Genomic DNA, 19,000 nt, shown 5'->3' on the forward strand with positions numbered 1-19,000 from the left:
TAGGTTAGGATGTTTCACTATTTTAATATTAACATTGTACATATCAAAATAAAAACTTCGATCATGTTACGTAAAACTTTTTCCGACAATATTTATGAATCTTTATAAGATATGATAATAAAACATTTTATTGACAAATTTTTCAAAACAGATTCGTAGATGTTCCAATGTACAGTATTGCAATTTCAAAACTCCGTTACGTTTCCACGGTGCTAAAACAACAATATTTAGCGAAATATCGTATTGTTTTTTATCCTATATTGCGTTGTAAAATACATTGCATCAATCCTTCTGTAATTATGGCTTCAAAGTGTTTTAATGGATGTAATGATCACTATAATGGCGTAACTATTGACTCAAATGACGAATTTTGTACATCTGAAGTGTTCGCTCGTCGTCTTACAGGTTTATAACATAAAATGATAATAATTCTTAAATATATTTATAAATTATTACTTATTTTATCAAAATTGAGAAACTTTAACAAAAATTTTTGTTAGAAATTAATATTTGCTTATTATAATTTTTGTAGCATCTTTACAAAAGTGGAAAGAAAATAAAAAACGCACAATATGGTTCCGTGTACATTTACCACAATCAGAATGGATACCGTTACTTGTGAAAGAAGGATTCAAATTTCATCATGCAAAACAAGAATATGTTATGCTTTATCGATGGTTAGTTACAGATGAAGAATGCAACGTTCCACATTATGCACACACCAATTTAGGAGTCGGAGGATTTGTCTATAATGAGGAAACTAAAGAAATTTTAGTTATCAAAGAGAAATATGCAAATGGCCCACCTATTTGGAAATTACCAGGTGGTTATGTGGAACCAGGTATACAAATTTTTTATAAACTAGTAAATTAGTACAGTATAGCTAATAATCTTTCTGTTATCACAGTAAAATCAATGAATTTATATATGTATTTCATGTTTTTAATATAATATATAATATAATAATTTTGTATCAGTTTTTTTTTTTTTTATTGTAGGAGAAGATTTAGAAGAAGCTGTAAAAAGAGAAGTTTTAGAAGAGACTGGTGTTCAAACTTCTTTTAGATGCATAATAGGTTTCAGACACGTTCATGATTATGCCTTTGGCTGTTCTGACATATACATGATTGCTTACTTATCACCTATTGATATCAATATTAAAAAATGTGAAAAAGAGATTTCTGATTGCAGATGGATGAAGGTAATTTTTATTATTTGCTCATAAATAGTTTGTTACTATAACTGTTTATTGTTCTCCCAGGTAAATGATTATTTAGAGCATCCAGAAGTATCTGAAAATAATAAACAAATTGCAAAAAAGATAATAGAATTTTTCAAACACAAAATGGGGATTGTTGTGAACCATGAAATACATTCTGCAACGAACAAACCTATTTGTGTATACAGTATATCCAAAATCGATGATGCATAGCATTACACAAAATGATTAAAATGTATACATGTGGTCAATTAATTTCATAGGTTGGAGCGATTTAAAATAATAATTATCTTAGAAAATGAACAAATCAAAATAAAATTTAATGTTTTAGATACATTTTTTAAATATAAGAAGTATAAAATATTTATTTTATCTTATATAGAGTAAATTAATCAAAATTACATAGAAGTAATTCACGCTATATAAGCTAAATAAAATATAATCTAAGAAAAATAAAATTTATTGATTTCATTAAACATTCTATTATTATGTTATGTATATACAGCTTTGAATTAATCATATAAGTTGTTTAAATTCTGTAACTAAGGATTATAACATTAGGATTATAACATAAGGATTATAATAAAATCGATATAAATAACAAATAAACTGCAAAAATACATGTAACAAATTGTGATGTATTATATGCATATATATTTAAATTTCATTTTCCAAAATTATGAGAAAAATGGAACGAAAAGTACAAATTAGACTTGAGAAAAAGATAAATAAAGAAGATATACAGAAAAAAGGAATATTCTATAAAAAAAAATTGTATTAAAATATTTTCATACCTAAACGTTCCTTGAAAACTCAGCTTTATGTTAGAAAGTAGCTTCTTCAGTTTTGTTTACATTCTTGTTTGTCACACTTTAGTCGATGATTGACAAGTTCTCCAGGAAGATGGAGGAGCACGTATTTGGTTAAGGTTAAGGTTATAGAATATTACTTTGTTGACAATTCGACTAATTTTTCCTGTAAGAAATATTACGTGAATAATTTGACGAGAATTCATATGTAGAAGAGTGCTCAATAAGGCACAAGATTTGTTGCCAAGATGAGTAAGATGTATACAACCGCCAACCTTTCTGACAAAGAATTAAAGGAAGAAGGAAATCGTCTTTTCAATCTTCACAAATACGAGGACGCTGCGCACTGCTACACCAAAGCAATTGTGAGTGCCACTATGAATCTATGCAGGCAAGTTACGACATTGCATCTCATTGCTGCAGATTAAAAATCCAACCCAAGCACTATACTTTACGAACCGAGCGCTGTGTAACCTGAAATTGAAACGATGGGAATCGTCCTGTCTAGACTGCAGACGTGCTCTCGATATCGATCCATGTCTGGTGAAGGGTCATTTTTTCTTGGGTCTAGCTCTTCTTCAAATGGAACTCTTTGATGAAGCTGTTAAACATTTACAGAGAGGTACGTACCTATATTTTTACTTAGGAATTTCACTGGCTTTTTCTTCTCATATGTTTCTTGCAAAGATTTCACTGTAGGTAAATATTCCGTGATAAGTTCATAGTCTATATAAAATAATTATAAATTACATGAATAATATCTCGAGATTGACTAACGTTTATGATTTAACCATTTTATCAATTTCATAATTCATCAAAAATAAATATTACATATTTGCATTTTGCAGAATATCTTTTAATGAAAAGAATCTTATTTGCTCTCTAATATAGTTTGGCAATATACTCATTCGTGTATTTACATATTTGTGCATTTATGTATCTTTAAAGAAGTTACGCTATATTATATTTTTAGTATTATAATATATTATGTATATATATCAGAGTATAATTATACAGAAGTATTTCATGGATATTCTTTTTTATGGTATTCATGGTTTTTACGGCAATGTGAAACTTGTCCTTCACATGGTTACACATCTAAAACAACTACTACAACATAGCTGTGGATTTGGCCAAGGAGCAAAAGCTAAATTATGGAGATGATATGACCAGCATTTTAAGGCAAGCGCGAAAACGTTGTTTCCAATTGAGAGAAGAACAGAGAATTGCACAAGATATTGAATTACAATCATATCTCAATCAATTGATAGTAGAAGATGCTGAACGAAGTTTAGCAGCTTTAAAGGAGCAAGAAGCAGCTAAAGATGCAGATGGTAAAAGTGAAGGGGAAGCTTTGTCTATTGAATTAACAAAAAAGAAAGAAGAGGTAGAAGAAAAAAGAGATATGTATATGGCTCACCTTAATGACCTATTTGCAAAAGTAGATGAAAGAAGAAGGGTGAGTTTATATTTTTTAATCATGTTCAGTTATGTGTAAATTAAAGTAATTATATATTATTTGCAATTTTTATAAATATATGGAGCAGAAACGAGAAGTACCTGATTATTTATGTGGCAAAATTAGTTTTGAAATTTTGCAAGAACCTGTAATAACGCCAAGTGGAATTACATATGAACGAAAAGACATTGAAGAACACTTACAAAGGGTGGGACATTTTGACCCAGTTACTAGAGTTCGTTTAACTCAGGATCAATTAATCCCTAACTTAGCAATGAAGGAAGTAGTAGATACATTCTTGCAAGAAAATGAATGGGCATTATATTATTAATATGTAAAGTTAGGTTATCACCATATTTTTATGATAAATAATTACATCTATATTATGATTATTTTTGGGTCTTGTTATTTTATGTAAATGTGCATATCATAGCCTTGTCAACAGTAACTACATCATATATTTATATGAAATTGAACTTAATTCTTTTTTATATTAATAGAATGTATTTAGTTTATACATGAGCAATCATTGATTAATTAAATAAGATTGACAAATCAAAATTTTTGAGAAATATTTCTTTTAGTTAATGAATTTGTTTATTTATATATGAAATATTGAAAATAGCACACACAATACCTTCAAATGCGTTGTTAAGTAATATAGGTCATATAAGAGTGTTAAAACTGTATATGTTTTTCTGATAAATAATAAATTTATTGTTTGACGTACAATTAAATATTTTAATATTTCCCAATTATTTACATAGTTAAATAAAAAATTTTGTGGTATTTTCAACTGTGTTTACTTATATTAATATATAATTAATATAAGTAAATAATTAATTATTTTAATTAATTATTTAAATTAATATATATATTACAATAATATATTTCACACTATCTTAAATTTCATTCTGTTAAGTATATTATATTATACATTCTCTAGAAATAAATATTTTTATGGACAAATATAATATATCACATTTATACGCATATGATTGATGTATGTTATATGATTGATAATTGACGTATGTTGTTTCTTTTTCAAATAAGCGGTATTAATTGAATAAAAAAAAATTTAAAGAAAAATTACATTTAATGCAATAATAGCAATAGCTCCAGCTACAATAGGTGGTATATAATATTGATAAAAAGCTGGATGAGGTGCTGCTCCCATTAAAAGTACAACCCAACCTAAGAAACATAATATACTGGATAGTATTTGAGATCGATTTTTATAATTATTGGAAGGAAGTTGCACCCATCCCATTGTACTGCATGTTACTAAAACTACCCAACTTTGAAGTAACAAAGTATCTTCGGAAGAAAGTCTCGTATCATAACTAGAACAAGTTTACAGAAATTAATGATAGATGATTGATTGATTAAATTTATACACCAAAATAATAAATTGCAAACCTGAAATTTTTTGCCCATACAAGTACAGATGGTACAGCTGGAATAGCAGTAAAACACCAAAGTATGAAGAGAATAAGATGATTGAATATTTTTCTTGCATCATCATGTTCTCCTGAATTATTTTTCATATTTATGAATTGTCGTATCCAATTAAAATGTTGTAATGAAACCATTAATAGTTCTTCTAAATATTCTTCATAGATTTTTGTCAAATTTAAAAAATAAAGAAAAACTGAAATTAGCATAGCTAAACCCCCACAAGTTGCCGGGATTAAAGATAAGACAAGAATTGCAGTAATAAAAGGTAACTGACTCAATCCACCTAGCAGCCAATCTGACCATGTTGTTGAAAAGGCTATTGCGCTAGCTAGAAATCTGGAAAATTAATAGATTTATTCAAAAAGATTTTATGTAATATTAACATATGCATTAATGTACTTAAAGTTTCTTACCTCACAGCAATACTATGAGCTACTGAACCAAGAAATATAATGGAACAGCATAGTCCAATGGTAAATATGCAAACAATTGCTAAAGCAACTAAACATTCAAACATTAAGTTATAACAATATGAGAGGTATATTGTAATTACTATTATTGGAGTTTGTTCGAGACCATGATTAATTCTTGTAGATAAAAACAATAGAAGTAAACTAATAATCGTTGTATACAACAGGTACCAGCGATCCCTCACGATACAAGATATTCGATCTATAATTCTACCTTCTTCAATATTAATTATGTAAGAACATGCAGGATCTAGAGTTATCCTTAACTTCGGAAAAACGTTGGAGTATTTATATCCAGTCTGGACTTTCATCGATTTCGGCCCATTATCCCTAAAATATTAAAATTGTTTGTCATAAAATATTTTAAAAATAAAAGCAAATTTACTTTAGTTATACTCACACGACCGTAAAAAATTGAATTTGTGTAACTACAATACCCCATGGTTCTAGTAATTCAACTATTGCATGATGTTTTGGATCTGTACATTCAAATGCTTTAAGTTCAACAGTTACAACATCCATGGCGTTATCAAAATTGGCATAGTATCTAACATGTCCAAGATCAGACTTTTTGGTTTGAGGTATCATAAATAAATTTTTCAGTTGAGGTAAAGTACTCCCAATAGGTACAAGTCTCGTATTGTAAGAATATAAATCAACGTTTATAGTAATATAGTTTTCTAAACTGTCCGGTGTAATTCTAATTATAATATGTGTTACATCAGGGTATTTTATCTCTTGAAAATTTAAGTCAACAGTTTTTCTTAAGCGATGTAAAGGATCTGGTAAAATTCTTGTTCTGTTTGTCAGGTTCCAACCCCAATTGCTAAATTAAAAATAGAATTTTATAATAATAGTTTGATGAGTTTTTGTAATCTTTGCTTTAAGACAATAATATATAACTTTACCAAACTCTTGATTGTCCTTGTATATTGGATGCTGTACATGCAAATAACCAATCTTTGGTTTCTAAATTAATGGTATCAATAGTTAAATAATTTGGTTGTCCATTCAATCTAATCATAAGATAGATAGGAGATGTTCTTTTAGGCAAGTCTTTGTTGGTCCATACATAATGCCTTTGAATGTTCTCTATCCATTCATTGCTAGGTTCAAATTGTATTGTTTCTTTATAAGAATATAATCTTTTTCCAGAAGCACGCTGTAAAATTAATTGTTAGTTTGAAAGTACATTAAAATTTATTAAAAGTATATTAAAATATTTTCTTACATGATAAAAGTGATATGATAATGCTTGCATTCTTTCTTTAGCTGTAGAAAAAATTTTAGGTGGTTTCTGTGTATAATTAACAGAATCAAATAATGAACGTACAACAGACAGTATTAATTGTTTACACCACAAAATACTCAAATGATCTGTAGATTTCCAAACATCTGGCATAGTATTAGAAAGAACATTAATATCTGCTGTAGGATCTAGGATTTGAGCTGAAGTTATAAGTATATCTCGTGGTCCACCTCCTATTGATACTACACTTGTCCCTGCATCTTTTATTTCACTTAAGCGTTTTTCTAGATTCTGGTAATAATTGGCAAAAGTATGGTCTAATATCAAAGTAGCTGTATGAGGAGTAGCTAAAGCAATAATAATGCTTGCAACACTAGCATTTACATTTGGTGTCATTACAACAGAACCTTTAGCTATAATACCTCCCTAAAAAGATAAATAGATATTTTAATATTTTTACTAAAATAAGTGTAGTATTATTATATTTACCATTGAATGTCCTATGAGCACAATATTATCTATGTTAGTCTTGTATAAACTCAATATTTTTTGTATACAGTGTGAAACATATACTGTCTCTTCCATTAATACACCTTGAATTAATTAATAAATTATCATTTATTTTTTCTAATCTTTTAAATAAAGTATAAATATTTGAAAAACTGTGGAGACAATAATAAAGCTAACTATTCGACAAAATTGATTTTTTCATTCATACCTCCATATAAAGCAGAATAATCATTGTCAAATGAAACAGTAAAATAATCAAAATGAAATGGAGTCCTATCTTTTAAGCTTTTCCTCAAACTGACAGAAGCAAGGGATCTTACTAGAAACAATAGAAGTATTAACAATTATTCAAACGGAGACAAAATTTTTAACAGATTTTAAGAACCTTGCTCATGAGATCCAGCATTGCCAGGTATAAAAAGTACTGGTATTCCTGAGAAGTACATCCTTCTAAGCTTCTCGGTAACAAAACCTTCTCCATATGCATATAATCTATATCTTGGATATTGTTCTTGTATCTCATCATCCAGAGAGATCCTCTAATATTTGTGTGAATATATACATAAATGTCTTGTATTATATAAATGTATTATATACAATGTCAAATTATTATTATTATTAATAATAATTTTCAAACTATTATTACTAAATTTCAATAGAATTAGAAATGAGGGAAATATGATCGAGTCAAAGTTATAAGGAATGTTACTTAACAATAATGTTCAAAAAGAGTACAGACAAGATTAGTACGGTATTCTTTATGGTATTCTATTAAAAATATACATTTTGTTTACATACCACGTACTGTGGGTATTCAAACATATATGTCATATCACAAGTATTGTCTTCAAAATCCGTAATATAAAAAGCAGCTCCAAGTATGTAGAGTAAGAGAATTAACATTAAAAATAAAAAAAATATCGTATAAACTAATACAGATTTTATTAGAAACATTTTATTTAATAATAAAAAAAAATGTTATATCCTTTTAATGGAAGTAAGCATTACTATCTCGACGCAAAAATTGGGAAAATATGTATCTGTCGTTGTATTTAATATAGTGCACTTATATTATATGATGAGAGAATATGAATGAATATAAATTAATATATTTGTTTTTTTTATATTCTTTAAGTTATACAACATGGATATGGTTCATGGTTTAATAATAAAATGAAGTTAGTTATATAGCGTATACTCAGGGTCACCCCGGGGTCATGTAAGCAAGTCTGGACACTCCTATATCGTAAACATACAAGAAACTGTCCGAAAATTGAGTCATGAATAATCAATATGGAAGACACGAAGGTTCTCGTTCTGCACATGCGTGACGTGCTGTGAATGTTTCAGACCGAGGCAGAGATACCCTGCTCATTTCTGTTTGTCTTGCAGAACGAGACCCTTCATGTATTCCACGTTGATTTTTCACAACTCAATTTTTGGGCGGTTTTCTCTAGCGAGTGTAGAGACCTATTTGTACAGGATAGAGTAGAAATTGTAGTAAAACTGGATGGGATTATTGTACACAAAAAAATAAAAGAAAATTTAGTATAACATTTTTCATCTTAAGCTTCGTTATCGAGAAAATTGAGTTTGAAAATGGTTTAACTGTAGTTTGCCGAACATTTAAATTATTCCCTTTTTTATTTCTCATGTAATAGTTTTAACGTGTAGAATCCCAAAATACAAGTCTTAAGTTTCTAGGAATCTAACGATTCAAAAGTTATGCGTACGTAAAACTGAGTATTTTGAGCGTATTTTATAGGTTAGTACGATGCTATATTGCTTTATTCATCATCTGATTGGTTTGCACCACGATCATATTACCAGGCTTCGATACTTGCATAAAGAAATCTGTGAGAAACTGTCCGAAAATTGAATAAATGCGTAACATGCTATGAATGTTTCAAAATAAGAGACTCATCTCTATTCGTCTCGCAAGAAAGAGAACTTTCTTGTCTTCCATGTTAATTTTTCATGAATCAATTTCTGGACAGTTTTCCTAAGCGAGTGTCGAGCTGTGTTTATATGCATACGTATATTTATACATACGTATAATGTATAAAAATATATATAATACAATCTTATTAATATTATTATAATATTAGCGCAATCTTATTTTCATCGAGTAAGAGCGAGTCAGGAATATGTATGAATAAATAGAACCTAGTTGATTAGATAGATTGTATGCAGTTTGGTTATTTGTAAAGATAGAAGAGAGACGCGATAAAAATTTGTAATATATGCGAAAAAGTAACTAGAAGGTCATTATACGAAAGTGGCGATTGATATATGAATAAAAAAATTACTGTTAATTATTTAGCTGTCCAGGTCCTAAATAATTTTACTACGCACAATTTATTTAAAAATTTAACAAACCATGTATTGGAACAGAATGCTCTCGATAATAATATTGTTTTTTTTGGTATGGTTTCTAAAATTATTTTATATTATCAAAGAAAGTATTGATAATTCAGCAGGTATGCAAAATATATTTAGTAAATTAATTTTATATAACATTCAATAAATGTATAATTCTATAGTAATAAATAATGAAATTGATAAAAAACATTTGTGAAAATTATTAATAATATATCCTATTTATTTTATGCAATAGATATTAACAATTTTTAAAAAAATAAATTACTAATGTCTAGATAGTTAAATTAATATTTTATAATGAAGTTGTTAATATTCATCATAAAACTGTGGCTGATATTTTCTTTCACTGCGATAAATTATATACCGTTGTAAAATTTGTTAAATCATATTCTTAATCTTTTAGTTATTCCTATTTCTAAATAGTAATGTTTTATTTACTTACAAATCCTATAAAAAAAATATTGCAAAACATATTGAAATCATTGAGTATATGTAAAATTAAATACCAAACAAAGATAATAAAAATTTGTCATATCTATAGATTTTATCTTTTAACCATTCATAATTGTAAACAAACTATATTGAAATTTGAATTTCCAGTTTCTTGAAATGTTGCGCATTTATGCTCAAACTAATGATCAATGCGGTCACAAAATAACACGTGAGCACATTCCTCACTCTCCGCAAATTGCTTCACTCTCGATGCCATGATAATATAGACATGTCTCGATACTCACTAGGGAAAATCGCCTCAGTTTGTGGGTTCGTGTAGCGCGGTAGATATGAATTTGAACAGTAGTGTAACCGAGACAATGAAGAAAAGGAACTAAATGTCAAAATAATTCATCAGTAATAACTATAATTACTCTCGAATTTATCTTTTTACTTTTGTTGATATAGGAAAGAACATTGACAAGGTATGAATCGCTTGCTTTGTATATGATTAACCGTTAGTTTCGAGTTATTCAATTTCACAAACAAGAGCTAAGTGCTTTTGTACTCTACGGCAAATAAGTCACTCAGTCTGAAATTCCCCAAGTTCCTAATCGATCGCGCAACAGTATAAAGATGAAGTTATAGGAATTTTGTAAGCAACTTAGTTTACAATTTTCAACTAAAATATTAATATTTATAAATTAAAGAATAGGTCTACAATAAAAAGCTTCATAAAAAACGATGTAATTGTTCGGTATTGTCTGCATGAAAGAATTTCTATATATTTTTACCTCCTAAGTTTTAAGGAATCACAGAATAATTACAATATCGAAATAATATGCTTCAATAATTTATTCTTTTCATGATAACGATAATATTACTATTAACGTTTGCCACAGTTTAAAACTGTTTCCAACCAATCATAGAATCAACTATCGATAAAAATTTAAAAAAGATTTAAAAAGCGCCATGAACATCGATGATATCCCTTATCATATTGTCCGGAAACATCGCTAGGAAACCATTCGTTGATCAAACGATAAGTTTAGTCAATCAAATCCGTAACCAATCGCATTTGTTCGAAAAAGTTTCAAAAACGGTGGTCCATTCCATTATCGTTCGGTGAGAATACAATTACTAACTGTTGCGATATAAAGCTGAATACAAAGGTTTAAATAGGGAACAAGTTCGACATACGATATACATTAGATACACGTTGTTTCGTCGTCCAGAATTTGATACGATAATTATACGAGTATCTTTTTATTAGAATACAGTTTCCAATGAGAAGGATGATTTACAGACGCGTCACTTCGGAATTATTTAGTGCCCTTAATTTCCCATCCGAATGGCTGGATCGACGATGTCGAACTTGAGTGTGCGTACTAATAATATATCCACCCTCTTCCTGTCGATTGTGCTTCTCTACTTGGATCACCGGCATGCACCGCGGAGCTGGACCATCCAGACATTCACAACTCAGACTCGCGTCTAGCTCGCCTTGATATGGTGGTGGTATTAACAAACTTTCGGTAGACTTGGTTGGCTGAAAGTGTCTATTAGAACTACCCGAATACGTAGTACCGCTACTCGTTCTCCTTTGAACGGTTCCAGTAGGCGTTTTTGCTCGTCCATGAGCGCCTTTCCCAGGTCTCTCTGCGCTATGTGTTTTTATAGTAGCCGTATCCAAATAGCCGTATCCGAAACCGTAGCCACCGAACGCCTTGGTAGTTAGATTGTCCCAGGACTTTGGTTTAGCATACTGAAGGCACGGTGGTGGTCGTTGATGTACGCTTGGATCCCAGTAGAGGGTATCCGTGCTTAGGCTCGTCGAACAGGAGGCTACGCTTTCGGCTGCGGTCGAGATATCGCTACTAGTAACAGAATGCAGACTGTGTCCTGATGTGCGCGAGCAGCTGTGCGCACCATGTTGTTGCTGTTGTTGCGTTTGCTGCGATTGCTCTCGCTGTACATGATGATGCTGGGCTGGTTGCTGCTGCTGTTGCTGCTGCTGCTGTTGTTGTTGTTGTTGTTGTTGTTGTTGCTGATGATGATTCTGTTCGTTTCTCGCTCTCCTTTGTTTCTCACGACGTCTACGACTGGGCACGCAATTTGGATCACAGCAAGGACTTGCTAAGTCGTACGCGTCCAAACTACCGCTATCTGATTGTTCCCTGCGACGACTGGCGCTGGAGATGCAAGCAACGCAAAGGCTATTCTGTGGTGGAGGATGAAGAGGAAGCGGATCTCCGCTGGTATTAGACTGTTGTTGCTGTTGTTGACACGATTTGTGCGATTTCGATTTGGCTGGCGTACTATTCATCCCGTTTGCCTGGTGATAGCTATGTCTCGACGAAACGGTTACTCCTGATTCGCTTGACATCTTTGAGAGAAAGTGGTGGTGATCGCTTCGCGAACGGGGAGGCCCTACTGCTACTAGACAAGCGGTGTTCCGTGGAACTAAACATGGTCGTCCATCTGGGAACTATAAAAAGTTAAAAGTATTTGTTATTTTCTTCGATGTTGCAAAGATTAAATCGATCTAGGATATAATATATAATAGATAATAAAATGTTTCTATATAGGATACCACGTTATAAAGTAACAGATGTTCCGTGGACGTAGCAGGCCGACAACATTGAATCGTGGAAGAATTGAAACTCGATGACGGCGATGGCTGATTGGGGTTACTCGTAATGACACTGTTAGGCGTTCTCTTGCGTGCTGGCAGTGAATGGGTTTTCCATCGACCCATGAGAATAGACCGTTCCCTCTCGCAGAGTCTCTCTAATTCACCGAGTCGTGATTGAAGAGCACGTTGTAATTCGATATAGCGCATATGTAATTCCACCTGGCAAACAATAATGAATATCATGTTTGAGTAAATAGCTAAAGTGCATTCTATTTTTTAAACGAAAATTAAAGTTTTAGAAAGTGGCTATTTACTTTCTCGACATTTACCTTTCTTACACAGTCTTCGAACGACACAACCATTCGCATCCTGGTATCACAGTTCTTTATGAAATTGACCAATGTCTTGTGATCCGCTCTGTCCATTTCGTGGCCGTTTATCGAAAGTATCACGTCACCCTCTCGCATTCCTGCTTTGAACGCTGGTCCATCGTATTCCACGTAATCAACGTACGTGACCATCTCGATTTCCTGCTCCCTCTTGTAATGTATCCCATAACTCTGTACAATTTCAAGCGAATCGATTACAAGGTTTATATTTAAAACGAATGTTAATTCTTGTAAGAGTTGAACTTTCTGGAGAAATTACTGTAACACTTGTGGAAACAAAGATAGTTACAGGGTACAATGAAGGTATAATTATTGATAAGAGGAGCGCACAAAGATGTTATATTTTGTGTAGCTTGCAGAAAGTACGAGCAGATAAACGGTTACGTTACCTGTAACGTGAAACCGTATGTGCCATTTTTCTTCTCGACGATGATGGTACGACGACGTCTGTCCTCATCCGCCCGTGTCACTCGATCTGACTTGGATCTCTCCAACACAGCCTAAAAAGAAAAAGCGCAACACCATGGTAAACTCGCGATAAGCGCGAAACAAAGGAGCTATTATCTATTATCATCTTCTAGCAATGCACATACTTTGACTAGTAAAACACATGTTCCGATAAATTAAACCAACTTTGAACTAAACTTCTAACGAATCTACATCCTAAGTGTAGCGTCGCAACGAAAACAACGTAACCCAAGATACACATATAATGATGCATGTTCGGAAAATACTCGCGTGGGAGATGGAAAATAAAAATCAACAGACGCATCTACCAACAGGGAACAGAAGAAAAGAAATCTGGTAACAGACGAACAGTAACAACAATAATAACAAAAAGATAATTAAGAATCAGATAATAAGATTCAACACACGTTGTGCAATCCACAGAATTTCCTTGACCACGAAAAACAACTCGAAATGGGCAACAAGAAACTGCTCGAGGAAGGCTGTTTCAGCAAATAAAAATCATTCTTTCGATACACGAGTCGATGTAATAACATTACACATTCCACGACACCACTCCATTCCTCCTCGTCGCTGTTCTCAACGCCGGCACGGTGTTGTTGCCCGGCCACCTCGGTATTCTGCGGCGAGTTGTTCATGATCCCTCGAGATACACACGGAACAACGACAAAAAATCGGGAGGACCGACCGTATTATCTCCACGAAGAAATATCGGATCACCACCTGGCGGGGGAGATCCCTATGTGCGTGTGGCCGTGGTCGAGAGAGAGGTGCCGAAGAGGCTTTATCAGGGTGTACACACACGTTTCCCGTGCTCTCTGTACTTCACTTTCGATCGTGCTTCACTTTCACGTTACTCTCACGCATTGTGCTTACATTTCGAGAGGCGACGCGCCAGCCAGCCAACCAGCCAGGCCGCGAGGTTAACGTGCGTTTAGGCGCGATTATATATGCTCTTTTATTGTTATCTTCCTTCCCGGCTGGTCGCCGGTTTCCAATGCGCCTGCCCGACAATATCGGCTTACAACCCTGTTCGTCGTTCGGTGGCAGGCACTGAGGGTGGCGGAGGAAAGAGAGAAAAGCACGCGCAGTCTCATCCTCGTGGTCCCTCCTCTCTCACGTTTACCCCCTGCCTTCGTTCTTTCCGCCACCTTTTATCACCCACCTTCCTTCCCTTCTTATCCCTTCCCGTACATATATGCGGGACAGGAATAACTCCTCGCGTGCAATGTCCTTGCAGTTTGCACACCGACCGCTTGTTTCCTTCGCGGTTCGTGTCAATGAACATATCGCTTTCGATGAATCAACTTGACTGGAGAAATTTTTCTTTTCTCCATTTAAATTTTTCTTCCATGTTCTTTGCATCTTGAGATGAAATTTCCTATGATTGGCGGACACTGCCGGCCATAGATATTAGATTAGGACATTGATTATATTTATTGGAGAATTTTAGCAAACTTTACTTTACTATCTCAGTTAAAATAGTAGATAGGATAGTTTAACTAAGGAAAGTAGCGTAGAAAATCCTCAACTTGTGGAGCGAACATTCTATAAATATTTTATTGCATTTTCGATGGTCTAAGCGGAACGTGTAAGATATTTTGATATTTAATAAAAGGGTAATACAGGAAAATGGAAACTGAAGGCAGCGAGAATGTTTCATTAGTTAGATTCTTCTTATTTCTTCACTATTTCCATTTCGGTACTTCGCCGAACTGGGCACCGAACGACGAGAATAACGTGTCACGACGCCATCCTCGCCATGGTCTCTGATGTATTTTTACGAATGCCTCGACAAACAGAGAAATACGTATCTTTTGCGTAGCGAAGAAGAATGTAAAGGAAAGATATTCGAGCAAAGTGATCGCAAAGGAATCGCTTATTGCCGAATTCATTTACTGCTACATCTTCTTCTTCTCCTTCTTCTTCTTCTTCTCCGTACCGCTCATTTTGTCAACTCTTTGCTTCACGATTCTTTCCATTGGTGAAATAATCAGAGTCTTTTGTACTTTCGGCGGTGGCAGAGGCGGAGGCTTTGGCTTTGGAACTGGAACGTGCCTGTGGAAATTAATTATTCGTTTCACTAAATTATCTTTCATAACAATAAACAAATAAATCTTACTTGATGAACATATGTATTTCTTGAAGGGATCGATCCTTAGTCACATTGATCCAAATGTTTGATTGTGTTCTGGGTTTTACGCATAAATCTTTGCCCACGCAACATTCGGCATTATCGCGTTCTTCTTGAGCTTCAAACTTTTTTTGCCAGCATTCTTCCCATTTACGCAAGCGTTCCTTTTCTTCTGCTTCGCGTTGTGCTTTTCCTGCTTGGTCCATCCATGTTTTCTCCACAGACCGATGAAGTTTCTTTCCAGTGCGCTTCTTTTTTCCAGCTTGCATTCCCGACGTTTATCTTTTCCCAACACGGCTCGCTAATTGTTTCCTCCGGCCGTTTTAATTGCAGGAAAGTTTCTCCTTTAATAGTCGGTAATATCTTTCTCGTGATATTATTCAGATTAAAGAAGGCGTGAACGAATATCGCTTCCCATTGGAGGGCTATTAATGTATTTTCGGTTAGAATCCTGAGTAATATGTATGGAAAGATTAACTGAAAAGGAAAATATAAAACCAATAAAAAAAAAAAAAAAAAAAATAATAAAAGTATGGGTAGCTTAACTCACAAATGGTATATCATTGAATCATAGAAAAGTGATAGGAAGTCATAAAAATATTTTTTGATTACCGAGGAGAAGTAGTGGTTGCTCAGGTTCTGATTGTGTGCTTCGTTATTTGTTATGCTTATCATGACTACGGACAATTTTGTTCCATGTGTGTTTGAGTTAGGAAATACGGATAGTTTTCCAAGGTTAGGTGTTGAAACAAAAGCGATTAGTTATTGAGAAACAATTTCATTTTCATCGATTGTTCCCACAAGGCATGTGTTCAGATTCTTTGATTTTATTCAACGAGTTATTTTATATCGCACGTATTCGTCTTAAGGAAAGCGTTAAAGTTCTATGAAACAAAATTTAATTTCTTGTAATTTCTCGAATAAATTAATAAATTTAAATAATAATCTGTTTCAAATAACGATCCTTAATAACCACTTATATGAATTTTATATGACGTTAATACTTACATAAATAAAATAAAATCATCCGCCTTATTCGCTTGGTACATTATTCTCTTTACTTTCTAAGTATTAAGAAGAAGTTTCTTCTGTTTTTCAAGAGAAGAAAAGTTTCTTTTCATTTCTGTTAACCACAGGTGCAATTGTATTCCTTTACAGGACATCCACATTTTTTCACGGTCTCCTTGCTAAGCAAATCACCGTATGGTTTGGGTCCTGTCGATAGGGAGGAAGCACCGCAACAAGGTGAACAAGGAGCTGGCTTTGCACACGGGCTACATTTCCCTCCTGCGGCTGCTTGTTGACGAGCAGTGGCGCGAAAACTAGATATTGGCTCGGAACAACAACACGGGGAAGCTACTTGATCTTTCCGTCGGGCTTTCGGCGAACATGGACATTGTTTCCTAGAAAGAGATAAAAGAAGCTCGTATATTATTTAGTAAAAGATGATCGAAGAATTTGCAGTAATTATGCGGAGTTTCGATGTTTCGAATTGTATTTATTGGAGGAGAAAAATAGTGTAAAAGTTTATTTTGAATTTCTCTTGAATTTATATCACGTTTGAAAAAGTATATTGATTTTTAGTTGGTTTTTGTTAGTTTATTCAAATTACTGGAAAATAGATCTATTTTCTTATTGCTGCAGTCCCATTAAATAAATGAATAAATGTTGTGAGAAAGATCTTCCTTTTATAACGGACATCAAAGATAAAGTAATGGCACTGGAATGAAACAGAATGCACTCAGGCGTGACTAAAGTCTAGGCAAACTGATCTAGCTGAATTGCTTTCGCTTTCGAACGCGTCCAATTCGAACAAACGAACCTTTCTCTGCTCTAGTTTTAGCTCATCCTTCTGTTAGTCACGAATGATTAAAGCTTCTCATCTGCCTATAGCGCAGAAAAAATTTAACATCTAAAAAGTTAGATTATATTTTAGTAATATGAGACAGTGTAACAAATTAAGAAGAAAAGAAAAATAGTTTTTTTAAAGTAGAGATTTTGTAAAAATTCAGAATGCTAAAACGTAAAAATCCGGGATATTAAAGAGAGGAAATGACTACGCACGAATGATCAAACTGGTTGCACAACTGTTCATTTAACTCTTAGATTATTAGATCATTGAACCTAATCCTGTTCAAAAAGGATGCAAAACGAGAAAAACGAGTACCCTGAGGATGGTTGACGCGAGGCGCAGCACGGTCGTGGACCATAATCAGGAGGTTTAGGTAAGGGGGGGCACGAAGACGTCTGAACGATCGGTGTGGCACAACAGGTTCTTCCTGTAGACTCTCCACTACCATCGATACATTTCTTCGTACAGGTACACGTCAATGGAGCTGGTGTATAGCATTCAGAGGGTATCTTCTTGCACTGAAAAACAGGACTGTCGTCTGCCCCTTTAAACAGATACGGTTTCCTATTGTGTGGTATTTGAAACTGGGTGATGATCTTCTTGCCGAAACAGGAAGCTCTTATGTAGACTGTCACAGATCCAACGCATTGTCCTGTTGCCGTAGTAATTTTAAACGTGTCCTTGATCGTTTGACAAGGATTCGGTATTTTGAAGACCTGTTGGCTCAATACGGCGTTTATTATTGCCTTTGCCTCGATTTGATGACAGCCAACCAGCATCACATCTGGTAGCACTCCAGGTGGTAGTTTCTTATAGACAGATAGTTTTATGGGGAATGTGGTTAAGGGTCTCTGGAGAACGATCGATGGCAACGCGAATAAACAAGATTTGCCTTTCTTGAAAACCTGCGTGTCGCCTTCGGTGCAACCGCAGCCATCCGTCAGAGCTTCTTGGCAAATGTCGACTGGTGGCAGGCTGAGGATCTGCCGATTTATTTATGAAAATATGTTTAGTATAGGTTCGACAGGTTTTTTGAATTAAAACAGAATTTTTAACGGATTTGTACTTCTTAACGAAATTGCTGGAATTGAATATTTTATTTTATAACGATAAAGCGAAAAGCCGATTGAAAAATTGTTTACCTATTAAAAAAATATATAGAAACATGTTTACATGTGTAAAGATTGTGACTGGTGAAAATTTGTTTAGTCAATGATCTATTTGGGGATTTAATAAAATGCTAAATTACCTGAAAGGAGACACAGGTACATGCAGGTAATAGATCGTCCTGCATTGCCCTTATCACTGGGATTTTAACCTTTTCGACTAGAAACTCGATCAAGAAAAGTTCCTGTTCATCCGCCATTTTTTGAACACGATATAATATTATGAAGTTCCGAATACGCTTCCCATAATTTTAGCTTTTGATTATTAGAATATTTTAGAAAATTTGTCTGTTAACCCTCAATTTTGATATTGCCATCAAGTCGGACGGTTTCGGAAATTTTGAGATTCGAAAACCATCCAGGGGGCG

General features: G+C 33.4%; 5 protein-coding genes across 11 annotated transcripts; 2 read left to right on the plus strand and 3 right to left on the minus strand.

The window, feature by feature from the left end:
* Positions 1-167: 167 nt before the first annotated feature.
* Positions 168-1,677, plus strand: LOC139998144 (uncharacterized). The gene is made up of 4 exons (XM_072022470.1): positions 168-405; positions 533-841; positions 999-1,201; positions 1,262-1,677. The coding sequence occupies exons 1-4, from the start codon at positions 168-170 to the stop codon at positions 1,430-1,432; spliced, it is 921 nt and encodes a 306-aa protein (XP_071878571.1). The 3' UTR covers positions 1,433-1,677.
* Positions 1,678-2,049: 372 nt separating this feature from the next.
* Stub1 (STIP1 homology and U-box containing protein 1) lies at positions 2,050-4,224 on the plus strand. Of its 2 annotated transcripts, none has more exons than XM_072022472.1 (5): positions 2,050-2,147; positions 2,241-2,393; positions 2,452-2,650; positions 3,150-3,487; positions 3,576-4,224. In XM_072022472.1, the coding sequence occupies exons 2-5, from the start codon at positions 2,277-2,279 to the stop codon at positions 3,816-3,818; spliced, it is 897 nt and encodes a 298-aa protein (XP_071878573.1). In that variant the 5' UTR covers positions 2,050-2,147; positions 2,241-2,276; the 3' UTR covers positions 3,819-4,224. The 2 variants fall into 2 exon arrangements, with proteins under 2 accessions (XP_071878573.1, XP_071878572.1); XM_072022471.1 differs by having other exon boundaries at positions 2,059-2,153.
* Positions 4,225-4,564: 340 nt separating this feature from the next.
* Positions 4,565-8,407, minus strand: Pgap1 (GPI inositol-deacylase). Of its 2 annotated transcripts, XM_072022464.1 has the most exons (10): positions 7,973-8,407; positions 7,560-7,713; positions 7,383-7,493; positions 7,154-7,257; positions 6,647-7,090; positions 6,324-6,577; positions 5,816-6,241; positions 5,359-5,745; positions 4,907-5,281; positions 4,565-4,830 (listed from the first exon to the last, which is right to left on the minus strand). In XM_072022464.1, exons 1-10 carry the CDS (start codon positions 8,126-8,128, stop codon positions 4,566-4,568), a joined length of 2,676 nt encoding a protein of 891 aa, XP_071878565.1. In that variant the 5' UTR covers positions 8,129-8,407; the 3' UTR covers position 4,565. The 2 variants fall into 2 exon arrangements, with proteins under 2 accessions (XP_071878565.1, XP_071878566.1); XM_072022465.1 differs by lacking the exon at positions 7,973-8,407 and having other exon boundaries at positions 7,383-7,489; positions 7,560-7,697.
* A 2,418-nt stretch (positions 8,408-10,825) lies between these two features.
* LOC139993570 (uncharacterized) lies at positions 10,826-14,497 on the minus strand. 5 transcript variants are annotated; one of them, XM_072015462.1, is made up of 5 exons: positions 14,357-14,497; positions 13,402-13,512; positions 12,953-13,183; positions 12,582-12,842; positions 10,826-12,476 (listed from the first exon to the last, which is right to left on the minus strand). In XM_072015462.1, exons 3-5 carry the CDS (start codon positions 13,142-13,144, stop codon positions 11,289-11,291), a joined length of 1,641 nt encoding a protein of 546 aa, XP_071871563.1. In that variant the 5' UTR covers positions 13,145-13,183; positions 13,402-13,512; positions 14,357-14,497; the 3' UTR covers positions 10,826-11,288. The 5 variants fall into 5 exon arrangements, with proteins under 5 accessions (XP_071871563.1, XP_071871534.1, XP_071871554.1 ...); XM_072015433.1 differs by having other exon boundaries at positions 12,585-12,842; positions 13,888-14,464; XM_072015453.1 differs by having other exon boundaries at positions 12,585-12,842; positions 14,020-14,463.
* A 97-nt stretch (positions 14,498-14,594) lies between these two features.
* Positions 14,595-18,837, minus strand: LOC139993594 (uncharacterized). The gene is made up of 5 exons (XM_072015490.1): positions 18,716-18,837; positions 17,782-18,449; positions 16,227-17,017; positions 15,603-16,091; positions 14,595-15,538 (listed from the first exon to the last, which is right to left on the minus strand). Exons 1-3 carry the CDS (start codon positions 18,830-18,832, stop codon positions 16,741-16,743), a joined length of 1,062 nt encoding a protein of 353 aa, XP_071871591.1. The 5' UTR covers positions 18,833-18,837; the 3' UTR covers positions 14,595-15,538; positions 15,603-16,091; positions 16,227-16,740.
* Positions 18,838-19,000: the final 163 nt, after the last annotated feature.

This window comes from Bombus fervidus, chromosome 2 (genome assembly GCF_041682495.2).
Source record: "Bombus fervidus isolate BK054 chromosome 2, iyBomFerv1, whole genome shotgun sequence".
Lineage (NCBI taxonomy): Eukaryota > Metazoa > Arthropoda > Insecta > Hymenoptera > Apidae > Bombus > Bombus fervidus.

Bases quoted from the DNA above. Each gene is read 5' to 3' on its own strand.
- LOC139993570 (XM_072015425.1), bottom strand. From the start codon at position 14,118: ATGAACAACTCGCCGCAGAATACCGAGGTGGCCGGGCAACAACACCGT. The intron at 13,184-13,401 runs GTAACGTAACCG...GAAATTGTACAG, and splicing joins CATACGGTTTCACGTTACAG to AGTTATGGGATACATTACAA. The intron at 12,477-12,581 runs GTATCCTATATA...AACTTTTTATAG, and splicing joins ATCTGTTACTTTATAACGTG to TTCCCAGATGGACGACCATG.
- Pgap1 (XM_072022464.1), bottom strand. From the start codon at position 8,128: ATGTTTCTAATAAAATCTGTATTAGTTTATACGATATTTTTTTTATTT. The intron at 7,091-7,153 runs GTAAATATAATA...TTATCTTTTTAG, and splicing joins TGCTCATAGGACATTCAATG to GGAGGTATTATAGCTAAAGG. The intron at 6,578-6,646 runs GTAAGAAAATAT...TTAATTTTACAG, and splicing joins TATCATATCACTTTTATCAT to CGTGCTTCTGGAAAAAGATT.
- Stub1 (XM_072022472.1), top strand. From the start codon at position 2,277: ATGAGTAAGATGTATACAACCGCCAACCTTTCTGACAAAGAATTAAAG. The intron at 2,651-3,149 runs GTACGTACCTAT...ACTACAACATAG, and splicing joins TGTTAAACATTTACAGAGAG to CTGTGGATTTGGCCAAGGAG. The intron at 3,488-3,575 runs GTGAGTTTATAT...TATATGGAGCAG, and splicing joins AAGTAGATGAAAGAAGAAGG to AAACGAGAAGTACCTGATTA.
- LOC139998144 (XM_072022470.1), top strand. From the start codon at position 168: ATGTACAGTATTGCAATTTCAAAACTCCGTTACGTTTCCACGGTGCTA. The intron at 842-998 runs GTATACAAATTT...TTTTTATTGTAG, and splicing joins AGGTGGTTATGTGGAACCAG to GAGAAGATTTAGAAGAAGCT. The intron at 1,202-1,261 runs GTAATTTTTATT...TTGTTCTCCCAG, and splicing joins CTGATTGCAGATGGATGAAG to GTAAATGATTATTTAGAGCA.
- LOC139993594 (XM_072015490.1), bottom strand. From the start codon at position 18,832: ATGGCGGATGAACAGGAACTTTTCTTGATCGAGTTTCTAGTCGAAAAG. The intron at 18,450-18,715 runs GTAATTTAGCAT...ATAAATCGGCAG, and splicing joins GTACCTGTGTCTCCTTTCAG to ATCCTCAGCCTGCCACCAGT. The intron at 17,018-17,781 runs GTACTCGTTTTT...ATCTCTTTCTAG, and splicing joins TCGCGTCAACCATCCTCAGG to GAAACAATGTCCATGTTCGC.